At 46.1% G+C, this 16,458-nt stretch overlaps 1 protein-coding gene across 7 annotated transcripts in view; it reads left to right on the top strand.

The window, feature by feature from the left end:
* Positions 1-8,127: 8,127 nt before the first annotated feature.
* Positions 8,128-16,458, top strand: part of CIITA (class II major histocompatibility complex transactivator) — a 60,925-nt gene continuing 52,594 nt past the window's right edge. For 3 of the 7 annotated variants that reach the window (XM_033235747.1, XM_033235741.1, XM_033235740.1), the window contains exon 1: positions 8,132-8,473. In XM_033235747.1, the coding sequence (XP_033091638.1) occupies positions 8,191-8,473 (283 nt within the window). In that variant the 5' untranslated portion in view covers positions 8,132-8,190. Of the gene's footprint in view, positions 8,474-16,458 lie in introns of all 7 variants that reach the window. The other 4 variants (XM_033235738.1, XM_033235734.1, XM_033235739.1 and 1 more) reach the window with 3 other exon arrangements.

Below are 16,458 nucleotides of genomic sequence, written 5' to 3'. Positions count from 1 at the left end.
GGTGGTGGTGACAGTGGTGGCGATGATAGTGGTGGTGATGATAGTGGTGGTGATGATGGTGGTGGTGATGACAGTGGTGGTGATGATAGTGGTGGTGATGGTAGTGGTGATGATCATGGTGGTGATGACGGAGGTGGTGGTGATAGTGGTGGTGATGATAGTGGTGGTGATGATGGTGGTGGTGATGACAGTGGTGGTGATGATGGTGGTGGTGATGACAGAGTGGTAGAGGTGATGAAAGTAATGGTGACTATGGAAGTAGTGGTGGCAATGTGGGAGTGGCAGAGGGGAATACGGTTCTGGAAATAATGGGGTGGAGGAGGAGATGGTGAAGCCAACTCCAGCACCCAACTGGGCCCAGGTCTCCTGACTCCTACCTCTGGCCCACGTGAGCCACAGTGGGTCGTGCTGTCATCCTGTAGACGACACGCCAGTCTCCACCCACTCTCCCTACTGCTTTCAGTCATAAGCCAGGAGTGAACTCCACATGCCTTGCTGGGAAACCCAAGAAGCAAAGGTAGCCGTCCACATCCCTGAGCAGCGGCCAAGTGACTCAGGCTGAGATGCAACAGCCTGGTCTGTGGGCAGGCACACAGCAGCCACAGGGGCCAGCCTGGACACGGCCGTGGATCCAGGGAGCTGATCTCCTCTGCCTCTCGGGGGGAAGTAGCCACCCCAGCAGATGCTGTGTTCCCAGCCCTCTTCTCCTTTTTAAAATCTGCAGCCCAGCGTTCCTCCCAGGAATGCAGGTTCTGGCCCAGGTTCTGTAACTTACACCTTAGCCGCATCCATAGAGTAAGATGATTGATGCTTACCTTGAATTATTTTTGGTGATGATGAGACCATATACAGAAAGCATCTAACTCCCCAATATTCTCAATCAATAAATGATATCTGAATTTTTAAAATTATATCATCATTGATTTCTAGCTGGAGGAGCAGGAGGTAGAGAAGCCAATTACCCCTCACCCAACAGGTAGGTGACCTCAAGGACCACCTCAGCCCCAAGCCTGAGCATTTTACATGTGACCAGCTTCACTGCCCTTCTCAAAAGATCCCTCAGCACCCTCTCTTTCCTCTGCTTTCAGCCTCAGGCCCCAAGCTTCTCATCCCCAGGGCCCATAGTGTCTTGAGAGTCAAGACCCAGGTCTTGATTGGTAACTAAACTGGTGTTTCCCAAAGTGTGGTTTCTGTGCCACCCTGCTGGCAGGCAGATAACTGAGGGAAAAGAGGTTCACCCATAGGTGTTAAATAACAACCAATCACTTAGTAAGAAAGTCCCCTCTCAATTCATCATCATCTTCATCATTATATTCGGTTACACCACACGAAACAGCAATTTTTATGAATCTAAAACAAACAAATATCAGCAGTTTTATAGGACTCAATCTAATAGGATACTTTAGACATATAAAAAGTTATAAAGAATAACGGCCGGATACAGTGGCTCATTCCTGTAATCCCAGTACTTTGGAAGGCCGAGGCGGGCGGATCAGGAGTTTGAGACTAGCATGGCCAAAATGGTGAAACCTTGTATCTGCTAAAAATACAAAACTAGCTGGGCATGGTGGCACGTGCCTGTAATCCCAGCTACTCCAGAGGCTGAGGCAGGATAATCACTTGAACCTAGGAGGTGGAGGTTGCAGCGAGCCGAGATCATGCCACTGCACTCCAGCCTGGGCAAAAAGAGTGAAACTCTGTCCCAAAAACAACAAAAAAGTTATAAAGAATAATGGCTAGGTTTAGTGCGGTGGCTCTCACCTATAATCCCAGTGCTTTGGTAGGCCAAGGCAGGAGAATCGATTGAAGCCAGGAATTCGAGATTAGCCTGGGCAACGTTGTGAGACCCTATTTCTACACAAAATTAAAAAATTAGCCAAGCATGGTGGCACACTCCCAGCTACATGGGAAGAGGCTGAGGTGGGAAGATCACTTGAGCTCAGAAGGTTGAGGCTACAATGAACCATGATGGCACCACTGCATTCCAGCCTGGACAACAGAGCGAGATCCTGAACCAGAAAGAAAAAAAAAAGATGAACAGTATATTCTTTAAAATGACCAGTTTTTTGTGGAAGAGCAGTCACGGAGAGCCCTGATGGCACATAACTTATGATGATTCTGGAAGGAATTACTGGTTGGTAATCATAGATGACCAATGCTACCATTGGTGTGGAGATTATACCAGCAGCTGAGCTCATGAGGAGAAGATTCTAGAATACCTATATCTCAATGCTGTACCTTTAGCAACCTGTGTTAAGGGTCTCTTCTTAGAAATGTAGCAGCCCCAGGTCATAGCTTATGGATTCACTTTTACATGTAACACTATACTATGATGAAACAGGAGAGAAGATGATAAAAGATTCAACTATTAAACCTTTAAAACTCACTCAGTGTCCCAATGTGTAATTTATTTAAATAACTTTATTTTTAACAAACATTAACTTCCTACACTTTGATTAGGTTTATTAAGTTTAATTGGTTAAAGCCGTACGTACTCCAGAATGTTTATAAAAGACATTTCTATCTATTCTTATGGTGATTTTTATTTCTTTTTCTTTTTTTTTTTCTAGCACAGATAAAGCTGCTTCGTGTGTCATAATGCCCACATGTAAGAATTTTTCTGGCATATATACTGAAGAGTGGAAATCCTGAGTATTATCTAATGATTTTAGAGGCATTACCAAATTACTACCCTAAGCAATTACACCATTCTACATGCTCTCCAGCAAAGTAGAATTCCCGTTTTTCTACACCCTTAACATTTTTACTTACCTGTTGATGCAAGAGAGCTTTAGCTTGGTGCTACTCTATCTTTAATACCTTTCTAACACTTGCTAACTACCTTTTGTCGCAAAGGGAGATAGGTACCCAGGATCAGAAACTCGAGCAAACTGAAATCTAAAGTTTCATATTATCATTTTACATTCTGCCTGGGTTTTGTTGTTGTTGTTGTTGTTGTTGTTGTTGTTGTTATAGTTGCCTACTATTCTTGCACAAGGGACGCTGTCTTTCCAATTGTGATAAACACAGGAAATTTCCTTTTAAAAGAAATTAAATCAGTAAGACAGAGTAAAATAAAATATTAGATAAATAATAGTACAGACTGCATGTGATTTGGAGGAGACAAAAAGATCATGCAGGGAGCTCTGAATAAGTAAAGATGGGAGAAGTAATACACCAGTGATTAATTGCAGGGGAATATTGTTGAGCTCAAGACCAGTGGGTTCTGCAACTAGGTAACACCTCCCTGGAAACTGTAGTATTTCAGAAGTGAAAAATCCTGGGGACCATGTAATCCAACCTATGTGTTTCATGGGTGACGACATTGTGGTCCAGAGAGAGGAAGTGTCTTGCCAGTAATGGCACAGTGAGTCAGTGGCCAAGTGGAGGCTGGCACCCAGGTTTTCTCGACCAAGCACATGACAAGTGGTCACTGGATTGACAGGAACAATCAAAGCAGACTTCTTAAGTGATTAGAACAACAGATCCTGGCCGGGCGCGGTGGCTCAAGCCTGTAATCCCAGCACTTTGGGAGGCCGAGACGGGTGGATCACGAGGTCAGGAGATCGAGACCATCCTGGCTAACACGGTGAAACCCCGTCTCTAATAAAAAATACAAAAAACTAGCCAGGCGAGGTGGCGGGCACCTGAAGTCCCAGCTACTCGGGAGGCTGAGACAGGAGAATGGCGGAAACCCGGGAGGCGGAGCTTGCAGTGAGCCGAGATCCGGCCACTGCACTCCAGCCTGGGCAACAGAGCAAGACTCTGTCTCAAAAAAAAAAAAAAAAAAGAACAACAGATCCTTATCCCTGGCTCTGTGCACCCACTGTTTGCTGTTTCATCATCTTGTAATGCAGACCTCCTGCAACCTATCTTTTTAGTTTTCTTTTATCTGAACATGTCTATTTCTGTCTGCATTCTTGAGGGATATTTGCACTGAATGTAGAACTCAGGATGAACATATTTTAAAATCTTTTCTCTTCTAAGATATTCTTCCACAGTCTTCCAGCCGCCACGGTTTCAAATGAGAAGTCGATGATCATTCAGGTGTTCTCCTATATGTACTGTGTTATTTTGAACTGGCTGCTTTCACGAGTTTCTTTTTAGCTTTGGTTTTCAACAGTTTGGCTATTATGTGCCTAGGTGTGGTTTTCTTGCATTTATCCTACTTAGATTTGCTAAGCTTCTCAAATCTGTATTCCTTTAAAAAACAAAAAAAAAAGGGCTCTGGCTATTTTTTTTTTTTTTACTTAAAACAGCACTAATGTATTTTGTTAACATTACTGTATAAGTCTTATGTGGGTCTCAATAGGCTAAAATCAAGGTGAATTTGATTCTCTTCTGAAGATTGCAGGAGAGAAGCTATTTCCATGGTTTTTCAAGCTTCTAGAAGCTACCCACATACCTTGGCTTGTGACTTCCTTCCTTCATCTCCAAAGCCAGTAACATTGTATCTCTTTGACTAGTCTTCCATAGTCACATCTTTTGTCCCCATTTTCTACTTTTTAAAATTTCAATAGTTTTGGGGGGAACAGGTGGTTTTTAATTACATGGAAAACTTCCTTAGTGGTGACTTCTGAGATTTTGGTGCACCCACCACCTAAGCAGTGTACACTGTACCCAGTGTGTAATCTTTTATCCCTCACCCACCCAACCCTTCCCCCTAGAGCCCAAAGTCCATTATATCATTCTTATGCCTTTGCATCCTCATACTTTAGCTCCCATGTGTAAGTGAGAACATATGATGTTTCCTTTTCCACTCCTGAGTTACTTCATTAGAAGCATCTTTATTGAGAACACATTAGCTATTATTTCTTTAAATACCTTTTCTGTCTCATCCTCTCTCCCCTTTCTGTGACTTTACATATGTATAAGTTGAACCTTCTGAGATTATGCCACAAATACTTGAAGCTCATTTTAAAAATTATTTTCTCTCTGTTCTTCAAATTGAATAACTTCTATTGTACCATTTTAAAATTCTTTTTCTTATTTCATATCTATTTTGCTGTTAATTCCACCCAGTGACTTTTAAAACTTCATGCGTTGTATTCTTCACTTTGAAAATTTCCATTTGGTTATTTTTTTAATAGATTCTATTTCTTATGGTTTCTATTTTTATGCTAAAATTTCCTATCTTTTCATTTTGATGAGCATATTTTCCTTTACATCTTTGATGTCTTTTTCCTCCATGGTTATAATCATAGCTTTAAAAATCATTATCTGCTAATTGCAACATCAGCATCATCTTGAGGCCAGTTTTCATTGATTATCTTTTTCTTTTGAAAATGTTACTTGTTGGCCGGGCGCGGTGGCTCAAGCCTGTAATCCCAGCACTTTGGGAGGCCGAGACGGGCGGATCACGAGGTCAGGAGATCGAGACCATCCTGGCTAACACGGTGAAACCCCGTCTCTACTAAAAAATACAAAAAAAAACTAGCCGGGCGAGGTAGCGGGCGCCTGTAGTCCCAGCTATTCGGGAGGCTGAGGCAGGAGAATGGCGTAAACCCCGGAGGCGGAGTTTGCAGTGAGCTGAGATCCGGCCACTGCACTCCAGCCCGGGTGACAGAGCAAGACTCCGTCTCAAAAAAAAAAAAAAAAAAAAAAAAAAAAAAAAAAAAAAAAGAAAATGTTACTTGTTTCCTGTTTCTTTATATGTCAAGTAATTTTGTTTGTATTTATTTATTTTTTTGAGTCAGTCTTGCTCTGTCACCTAGGCTAGAGTACGGTGGCTCTCGATATTGGCTCACTGCAACCTCTGCCTCCTGGGTTCAAGCAATTCTCTGTCTCCGCCTCCTGAGTAACTGAGATTACAAGTGCCCGCAACCATCCCCAGCTAATTTCTGTATTTTCAGTAGAGACAGGGTTTCACCATGTTGGCCAGGCTGGTCCTGAAATCCTGACCTTGTAATCCACCTGCCTTGGTCTCCCAAAGTGCTGGGATTACAGGCATGAGCCACTGCACGTGGCCTATATCAAGTAATACTGTATTGAACACAGGACATTAGGGATACGTCATAAACACCCTGGATTCTGTTATAATCTGAACAGCGTTAATATTTTTGGATTTTATTTCAGTAGGGATATAACTTGGCTGGAATCAAATGCAAAATCTCCTACCCCTACACCCATTGCAGCTCAAAATTTAGCTCAGCCTTAGCTGAGCTGCTTGGAGTCTAACCTATGAATACATACGTAGTCCAGAGGCCAGCCAGATATTTGGGCAGTTATACACAGAATTTGGGGCTACTCTTTTCTCCCTCTCTGTCTGGGATTTCTACTTTCCAGTAGCTATTTTTGCCCCAAATTTTATCCTCTGATTGTAAAGGGCAGTAAACCTTTCCTTTTTTTTTTTGAGGTAGAGTCTCACCCTGTGGCCCAGGCTAAAGCACAGTGGCACTATCATAGCCCACTGCAACCTCAACCTCTCCAGGCTCAAGTGATCCTCCCACCTCAGCCTTCCAAGTAGCTGGGACCACAGGCATGAGCCACCACACCCAGTTAACTCTTGTAATTTTAGCAGAGATGGGGTTTCTCCATGTTACCCAGGCTGGTCTCAAAACCCTAGGCCCAAACAATCCTCCCTCCTCGGCCTCCCAAAGTCCTGGGATTCCATGCCCAGCCTTTTTTTTTTTTCTTTTTTAAATAAGAGTCTTAACTGCCCTGCACAACACTGATTGAAATTTGCCTTCAGACTAAACTCATGAACTAGGAAATTCACTGGTGATATTCTCATTTTCCATGTGCTGACTCCCTTCCGGTATCTGCCTGGCCTGTCACTCTCCAGTGCCTTCAGATAGTTGTTTTTTATATTCTCCCCAGAGTTTATAGTTGTTACCTGTGGTAGTGATCATATGGGAGCTGGTCAGCCATATTGGAAACAGACATCCTTTGTCTCATTTAAGTGAATAATGCAAATGGCCCCATCTGAAAGATGGTAGTCCTGAGTCTGGAAGGAAACAAAGTCATGGCATGTTACAGAATGGGCAGGAGAACACTCGTCTATGGGTTCTTTAAAACTGGGTTGGGGATTTTTAGAATCATAAACCAGACTGGCTTTATGCATATCCTCAGTTTTGTGCATTAGTAAGTTGGGGATAGTCTTAACAAATAGTCGGTGTTCGTTAAGTGCTTACTAGGTCCAGTGTTAAGCCCCTTAAATGTATATGAGCTTGGATTGCTTTTAGTGGGAAATTTTGCAGATGAGGAGACTGAGGTTTTGTGAGGTTAAACTCAAGGTGATAGTAGTTTGCATGATTAATCACTAATAATGATAATGATGGCTTGTATTTATTGTATTATTATCATGTTGTAGATAATGCACTAAGGACTCTATGTTATCTCATTTAATCTTCCTAACAACCCTATAATGTAAGTAGTGTTAACAAACAGAGACTAAAAATGCTAAGTAAGGCAGGCTGGTGGCTCACAACTGTAATCCCAGCACTTTGGGAGGCTGAGGCAAGAGGATCACTTGAGCCCAGGAATTCAAGACCAGGTTAGGAAACAGAGTGAGACCCTGTCTCTGCTAAAAATAAAAAACAAAAAATTAGCAGGGCATGATGGTGTGATTCTGTAGTCCCAGCTACTCGGGAAACAGAGATGGGAGGTTCGTTTGAGCCTGGGAACTTGAGGCTGCAGTGAGCTATGATCACGCCACTGCACACCAGCCTGGGCAACAGAGCAAGACCCTGCCAAAAAAAAAAAAAAAAGTGCTACGTAACATGCCCAAAGTCACATAATTGTCAAGGAGCAGATCTGGGACTTGAATATAGGCAGATTAGCTCCAAGCCTATTTGCTTAACCTCTATACCACAATGCCTTCTTGCTATGATAAAACATCTGAAAAGACCTATTACCCCATAGGTCCTCTACGGAGGCATGTTGCCTTCCTCTTAGAAATACGAGATTGGCTCCAACAGAAGACTGTGGGCTTCTCTGGTACATGCACCTGGGTAGGACCGAGAGAATATCTGTGGAGTCTGAATCAACCCAAAAGCCAATATCCATCCGTTCATCAGGAACCCCAGCCTACAACGCAAAAGAGGAAATCTTCCTAAGTAGAAATAAACTGTAATAAATTGCAGAGGTTCCCTCGTCCTGGTTTTCACTTCATGTTTTGGATGCTGCACGCCGGGTGAGCGGAGATCCCAGGCACTGGCCAGGGCAGCTGCCCTGACTCCAAGGGCTGCCATGAACAACTTCCAGGCCATCCTGACTCAGGTGCGAATACTGCTCTCCAGCCATCAGCCCAGCCAGGTGCAGGCACTCTTGGACAACCTGCTGAAGGAGGAGCTCCTCTCCAGGGAATACCACTGCACCCTGCTCCATGAGCCTGATAGTGAGGCTCTGGCCAGGAAGATCTCTTTGACCCTACTAGAGAAAGGAGACCTGGACTTGGCCCTCCTGGGGTGGGCCCGGAGTGGGCTGCAGCCCCCAGCAGCCGAGAGGGGCCCCAGCCACAGTGACCATGATGGTAAGTTGGCATCACTTTTAATCAAAGAGCAATGACAGACTGTAGGCAGCTCAAGGGTTTTCCCTCCTCTCTGAAAGGGAAGTCAACGGGAAGGCAGACTGGTGTATGGTGAGCTGGCAGGAGCAGTGAAAACGTGGAGCACTGTCTCTGTTGCTGGGTGTGCTGGAGCGTACGGTGTGCTTTCCACTCTGCTGGAAGGAACCGTCCCAGGGGCCTGCAGCCAGATGCCTGCTTGGGTTCACTCACTGAGCCCTGATGATACATCAACATTAATGGGGCATGGATGGACAGCAGCTCCTGCCTTCAAGGGGCCCGCAGTCTAGTGGGGAAGATGGATGCAGGCACAATCAGTGTGAGTCAAAAAGAGAGAAATGGGGCGGGGCGCAGTGGCTCATGCCTCTAATCCCAGCACTTTGGGAGGCCAAGGCAAGTGGATCACCTGAGATCAGTTCAACATTAGCCTGGCCAACATGGCAAAACCCTGTCTCTACTAAAAAATACAAAAATCAGTCAGACATCCTGGTGGGTGCCTGTAGTCCCAGCTACTCAGGAGGCTGAGGCAGGAGAATTGCTTGAACTCGGAAGGCAGAGGTTGCAATGAGGCAAGATTGTGCTGCTGCACTCCAGTCTCGGCAACAGAGGGAGAGTCCATCTAAAAAAAATAGAGAAATGGGGTGCAGAGAAAGGAGGAGCCAGAGAAAGAGCTGAAAGCAGAGCTCACCTTGTGTGTATGTGTGTGCATGAGCATGTGTGAGTTTGCATGCATTTGCTTATGTGTGCATGTGTGTGTCTGTGTGACACACAGAGAGAGAAACTGAGAGACAAAGGGAGAGCAAGAAAGGAAGGGAGAGAAAGACAGACAGAAAGAGACAGACAGACAGGCAGAGACAGGGAGAAAAGGGAGGGAGAGGAAGGACAGGGGAGGCTGAAGGAAGAAAAGAAAAAGGGAGAAGGTGGGGGAAAGAAAGATGAGAAACAGAGAATAAGAACTGGCTTAGAGGGAGACAGAATGAATGCCTTATTTTTAAGAGCATTGGTGACACAATCATCTTAAACCGGAAAGACAAGCCTGCACCGTACTCTGTCCACTCATATTCTTGGCTCCTCCAACTTTTTGCGTCTCCTACCCAGTTACAAAGAAGTCCTCCCTTCATTGCAATGTCACAACTTTCTTTTTTTTGAGACAGAGTCTGTTTGGTTGCCCAGGCTGCAGTGTAGTGGCACAATCACAGCTCACTGCAGCCTCAACTTGCAGTGCTGAAGTGATCCTCCCACCTCAGCCTCCCAACTAGCTGGGACCACAGGCAGGCACCACTATGCCTGGATACTTTTTAAAAATTATTTTTTGGAGACATGAGGTCTCACTGTGTTGACCAGGCTGCTCGCAAACCCCTGAGCTCAAGTGATCCTCCCGCCTTGGCCTCCCAAAGTGCTGGGCTTACAGGCGTGAGCCACCGCATCCGACCTGGTCATAACTTTCTAAAGACGATGTTTGTTCTATCTCCTTCTGAAACGCAAGTCTTGAGAGAATAATAGTGATTGACATTTATTGAGTATTTCGTGTGCCAGAAACTTCCTAACCCCAATCTAGAGCCCTCTTACTTACTTCTCCCTTGACCTTGATCCCTTTGATCCTCATCCGTATTTAACACTTAAAGAAGCAAACAGACTCTGCCCAGTGGTGACACAACTTGCCCAGGTCCCCCAGGTGGGAAGTGGTGAAGGCTAGATATGAAGACAGACAAGCTTTGATCTTCAACTTAACCTTCAGGGCATCAAATATGTTTTGGCGGCCTTATCTTGGGCACCAGATCAATGCTGTTTACCAACTTTCCTGCCAAGACATACATTTCTACAGGGTTGGCTCTTTTTGTGGTCAAATTCTCACCCAAGTGGTTTCCATCGTCTCTTGGCCTCATCTTCCATTCTCTTCCTCCTAACAGACAGCTAGGCAAGGGGCATCTTTACCACCCAAACATTCTCCCTTGGCTTCTCAACAGGCGTTCAGACAGCCAGTGTGGTCTCGATGGCGGCACAGATGCCAACTGGGGGAGAAGCCAGAACCTTCCTCTCTCCCTGGCTACAGCCCCTCCCGCCCCAGCCACATGTGCCTTCACAGGCTGCTGCCGGACACTCCAGAACCTCCCACCCCCTCCTTCCGAGAGCGCTGGTTCCTGTTATTTAACTGTGTTTCCTCCCTCGGGAGGTAATATTTTTATTTCTGATCTCACGTGACTCCAGAAAGTGGAACTGCACTCAGGGCCCAGTGTGGTCTTCGGGGAGCTGGGAGGGGTATAGGGCAAATTGCTTTTTTCCTGCTTTCTCTTTCTGCCCTCCAGCCAGCTTCCCTACAGGGCCACCAGGCCTGACCCTCTACCATGGGGAGGTGTGCTGGCTGCTGGACAGCTCTCAGAGGGGAAGAAAGAGGACAGGGCAAGAGAATTGCACAGTTTGTAAACAAAGGGCACTGACTCATTTTTATGGGGGTTCAGAAAAGGAAATCATCCATGTGGGGATTTTGTGACCCTCCCTCCGAACCACTCTATAACGACCTTGGCCCTCTGCTGTGCTAAACGCTCCACTGGCTACCACATCACTCAGAGAAAAAGCTAAATCTGGACAACGGCCCACAATCTGGACAATTTCCCATCTCATCACCTCGCTGCTGTCATCCCCTACTCCTGTCTACCTTGTTCATCTACTCCAGCCACATTGGCACCCTTGCTGTTCCTCGGACATGCTCAGCACACTGTCTGCCTCAGAACCTTTGCACATGCCATTCCCTCTGCCTGGAGCACTCTTCTCCGAGCATTCTCTTGGTCAACCTCCTAAATTCCTTCTACTCTTTGCACCTTATCAACAAGGCCTGCCCTGACCAAACCATTTAGAATTGCAACTCCTCCCTCCACACTCTGAGACCCCTCCCCAGATTGATTTTTTTTCCCCACTTTTTTTTTTTTTTTTTTATAGAGTCTCACTCTATCACCCAGGCTGGAGTGCAGAGGTGAGATCTCAGCTCACTGCAACCTCCACCTCCTGGGTTCAAGCAGTTCTCATGCCTAAGCCTCCCAAATAGCTGGGATTACAGGTGTAAGCCACTACGCCAGGCTAATTTTTGTATTTTTAGAGACAGTGTTTTACCACGTTGGCCAGGCTGGTCTTGAACTCCTGACCTCAAGTGATTTGTCCACCCCACAAAGTACTGGGATTACAGGCATGAGCCACTGCGCCTGGCCCCCCCACCTTCTGTATATCTTACTTTTGTATTGTGTGTGTGTTGTTTATTGTTTGACCCTCTCACTGGAAAATAAACTCCACGTGGACATGGATCTATGTTTTGATCACAATATGTCCCCAATACCTAGCACAGGGCCTGAGCACACGGTAGGTATGCAATATATATTTGTTGACTCTTGAGTGGATGGGTGGGTGGATGGGCGGGTGGATGGATGAATGGATAGTTCATGTAATACTATGATTCCTCCTTTACTAACGAGTAAACTGAGGCACAGAGAAGTTAAGTGATTTGCCTCTGGTCATGTTCTGAAGAGGGAGACTATGGGGTCTCATGAGTCCTGACCAATTGCTGTACTTTCTGCAAAAAAAGTACTGTTTTGGCTTCCTCTCCTAAACAACCCAAGGGGCTACCGTAAATCTACCCCAAATAGGTCGGCAATCTTCAAAGTGAAATTGATGATTCAGAAGGCACCTTCAGATATTGCAGTGCCTTAGTTGCAATTGTGCAGAAAGCCCAGTTCTGGAGATGGGAGCTTAGGGGTTTCGCTCTATGCTACACAGAACAACCTCTGTGCATCCAGCCCCAGGAAAGCTCCAGTGAGTTCCAAGAGTCAAGGTCCTTGCCGTGGAGGAACTCAGGTGCCTCAATAGGACGTTAAAGCAAACATTCAGGCAGTCCCTGGTCAACAGTGGGTGACAACATCGGGACAACACCTGTCAGAAGCCAAAGAAGGAGGAGCTAGGGTGGGTGATGATGGAAAAAGAATCAGGCTGGAGGCTGGACAGCTGGACAGCTCTGGGTCTGAGGCCATCCTCTGCTCTTTACGCACCATGTGACCTTGGCCACATGACTAGACCACTCGGAATCTCAGTTTCTTCATCTCTGAAATGGGAGCAATGATACGAATCTCCCAGGGCTCTAGTGAGGGTTAAATGAGATGGTAGGTAGAAACCTTCCAAGGCAGTGCTTGACATTAGGTCGCACTGTATGAACATCAGACCACTATAAGGAGGATAACAGCAAGGAGAATTGAACATGAAGAAGATAAAGCAGGGGTTTGAAGCACCGAGAAAAATAATCACTGCAGTCTCACTGGGGGCCCCAAACAATATCTAGACACCTACTCTGTGCAAAACGCAGTGCTGAGTGCTTGGGTACTGTGCATATTTGAGAACTGAATCAATGTGGCCCCTGTCCTTGGGTTGAGGCATTGAATTAGCACATGGGCCATGTCCTCAGACAGCCTGAGTGCCTGTCCTGCCTTCCCAATTCCAAGAGGTATGATTCTGAGCACTTCCTGGGCACCTCGCCTCAGTTTCCCCATCTATAAAGTGGAGATGATAACAGCATTCAGAGTCACTGATCTAAGGGCTCAGGGACATCATTCAGTGTAAGACCCATGCATTTCCTGCAAGAGGAAGCTGGTTCTGACTCAGCCCCGAGGCTGGCGTCTGAGGCAACCACAAGCCCAACGTGAATGGTGGAAAGATGACTGTAAGTGGGGGCAGCCTCAGCTGACCTTAGGTTTGACCATGGAAGGCGCAGCATGAAGGGGCCCATTTTGCACACTTTCTCAGAGGCTGTAGGGCACCCCTGCCAGGGTCTTATATTTTATCGATTCCTTTGACTCTACTTTGTTGGTTGTTTGTGTTGTTCTGTTTTCATTGTGTGGTATTTTCGCCCATGAGGTCTCAGTTCTAGGTATAATAGAACAAAGCCTCCCTCTAGGAAGTTGATTGATTGATTGGAAAGGCAGGAACACTCCACAAATCGCTAAGCTCCCTTCCTCCAGCTTCCTACCCCATCTGATCCTTTGGATGTGAGACACCAGAGCTGTGACACACCAGAGAGGATAGAGGCTGTGCCCTCCCTCCTTCTGGGCTTCCTTTCCTGAGAACCAGCTCTGGTTCTGATCCTGGGAACCTCCTTTGCCTCAGGGAAGGGGATGTGTTGGTGAGGAACTAACTCAAGCCTTTCACCTTGGACTGCTTCTCTGGCCCTCTACCCCAGGAACCACAGAAGGAGACACACCTGCATCCGGAAGCTGGCATTTCCCCATGGGTTTTCCCAGGCCAGACTGTTCCAAACACAGCTTGCCCCCAAGCCTGGCACTTCTCCAACCAGGGACGGTTTCTGTTCTCTGTTGTTATGACCTTGAACAGTTCACCTGTGTTCCTTACTGTCTACTTTCCCATGCACCTACCTGCCTGCCCGCCAACTTTCCTGATCTGTCTACTTACCTTCTTATATCTATTTCTTTTTATTATTGTTATTATCATTATTCTCATCTTGTCTTTTTTATTTTTATTTTTATTTTTATTTTTGGCTGGGGGACAGAGTCTTGCTTTGTAGCCCAGGCTGGAGTGCAGTGGCATGATCTCAGCTCATTGTAACCTCTGCCTCCCAGATTCAAACAATTCTCCTGCCTCAGCCTCCTGAATAGCTAGGATCACAGGCACCTGCCACCATGCCCAGCTAATTTTTGTATTTTTAGTAGAGACAGGGTTTCATCATGTTGGCCAGGCCGGTCTGAAACTCCTGACCTCAAGCAATCCACCCATCCCAGTTTCCCAAAATGCTGGGATTACAGGCGTGAGCCACTGTGCCCAGCCTCTTGCCCTGTCTTATGGTGGTAATCTACTTCTCAATTTATCTATTTATATCTACTATCTACATACTTACATACTTATTTACTCATGTCTACTTATCAGTTAATCAATTTCTCTACCTACCTAATCACCCATGTATTTCCCATATATTTACATGCCAAAGTATTTCCCTGCCTTCCTACCAACTAAGCCTCCTATACAACAATCCATCAGTAGGTCCAGGTTCTCATGTGCTCTCCCATGTTCCTCCCTAATTTGGATACATAGCAGTTGTATTCTACTCACCTATCTCCCTGTTCACCGATCTCTTTTCCTCCCTTTCTCGCCTCTTTTCTTTCCTTCTCCTGAATCATTTATTTAGCACCTGCTAGAAATTCTGGTGGACTCCCTATCCAGTGCTCTTTCACCAAAAAGCATGAGATGAAGAAGCACTTTCAAACTAGTAGGGGAGGAATCTTCATCCATTTGGAACTGGAGGCTACCTTGATCATTCAAATCTAAAACTCCATTCATTCCTTCAAATGGTCTTGGAATAGTGTGTCTTTTATTTTATTATTTTTATTTTTATTTTTATTTTTTTTCGAGAGGGAGTCTGGCTCTGTTGCCCAGGCTGGAGTGCAGTGGCGTGATCTCAGCTCACTGCAAGCTCCGCCTCCCGGGTTTATGCCATTCTCCTGCCTCAGCCTCCCAAAGTAGCCGGGACTACAGGCGCCCGCCACCACGCCTGGCTCATTTTTTGTATTTTTAGTAGAGACGGGGTTTCACCGTGTTAGCCAGGATGGTCTCGATCTCCTGACCTCGTGATCCGCCCGCCTCAGCCTCCCAAAGTGCTGAGATTACAGGGGTTAGCCACCGCGCCCAGCCTATTTTATTTTATTTTTTGAGACAGGGTCTTGCTCTGTTGCCAAGGCTGGAGCACAGCGGTGCAATCAAAGCTCGCTACAGCCTCAACCTTCTGGGCTCAAGTCATCCTCCCATGTCAGCCTCCCAAGTAGCTGGGACTACAGGCATGCACCACTCTGCCAGGCTAATTTTTTTATTTGTTGTAGAGATGAGGTCTCACTGTGTTGCGCATGGCTGGTCTCAAACTTCTGGGCTCAAGCGACATGCCTGCCTTAGCCTCCCAAAGCGCAGTGTGCACCCAGCCCGATGATGTATCTTTCAAATGCTCAGTTCTGTGTAGGCATTGGGGTGAGTGTAGAAAATTAAAGACCTGGCCCTAGGCATTAACAGATTTATGATCTAATCAGAGGTAGCAGGGATGATGCTCATGAACTTGAAAGTCGAAGTTTTATTGCCAAACAATGTTGCAGCAAGTTTTGTAAAACCCAGCAAAGGAAAAAATTATAGTTAGCTGGATGCGCAATGAAGTTGGGAACTCGAGCTTTGCAGGATGGCTAAAATATAGGCCAAAAGGGAGAAGGCAGGAGAGCAGCGCTGGGAGGGAGCAAGCTCCCAGCATTCTCCCTTGGCTTGCAGGGAACAAAGGTGCAAAGGTAGGATTGAGCAGAATCTGTTTTGGGAGACTGCAGCAAGCACCGGCAATTTTTCCAGAACACTGTTCTTTACTTGGAAGACCAAGTTTCTCCCCATCTCTCCCTGGGACTTGGCAGGGGACCCCAGTATGGGTTCTAGTGGTTGCTGCCATGCTAGATTCTGACTCAAGACAAATAAATTCAGATCCTTAGGGCAAGACTGGCTTCAGCAGCACCTCTCCTGACAGGGGTCTCCTCTCAGGACAGAACTGACTTTGTCCCAAGCAGACCTGGGCCCGGGGAATCCTCATCACCTCTGCAAGAGTTTGTTGTTGTTGTTGTTGTTGTTGTTGATGATGTTGTTTGAGATGGAGTCTCACTCTGTTGCCCAGGCTGGAGTGCAATGGTGATCTCGGCTCACTGCAACCTCCACCTCCTGGGCTCAAGCAATTCTCCTGCCACAGTCTCCTGAGTAGCTGGGATTACAGCATGAACCACCACTCCTGGATAATTTTTCTATTTTTAGTAGAGACAGGGTTTCACCATGTTGGCCAGGCTGGTTTCGAATTCCTGACCTCAAGTGATCCATCCACCTCAGTCTCCTAAAGTGCTGAGATTACAGGTGTGAGTCGCCGCGTCCAGCCTGCAGGAGTCTTTAAGAGG

The sequence above is a fragment of the Trachypithecus francoisi genome, unplaced genomic scaffold (genome assembly GCF_009764315.1).
Source record: "Trachypithecus francoisi isolate TF-2019V2 unplaced genomic scaffold, Tfra_2.0 Lachesis_group15, whole genome shotgun sequence".
Classification (NCBI taxonomy): Eukaryota; Metazoa; Chordata; class Mammalia; order Primates; family Cercopithecidae; genus Trachypithecus; species Trachypithecus francoisi.
The sequence above is the reverse complement of the archived record's forward strand: the minus strand, read 5'-3'. Positions and strand labels throughout refer to the sequence as shown.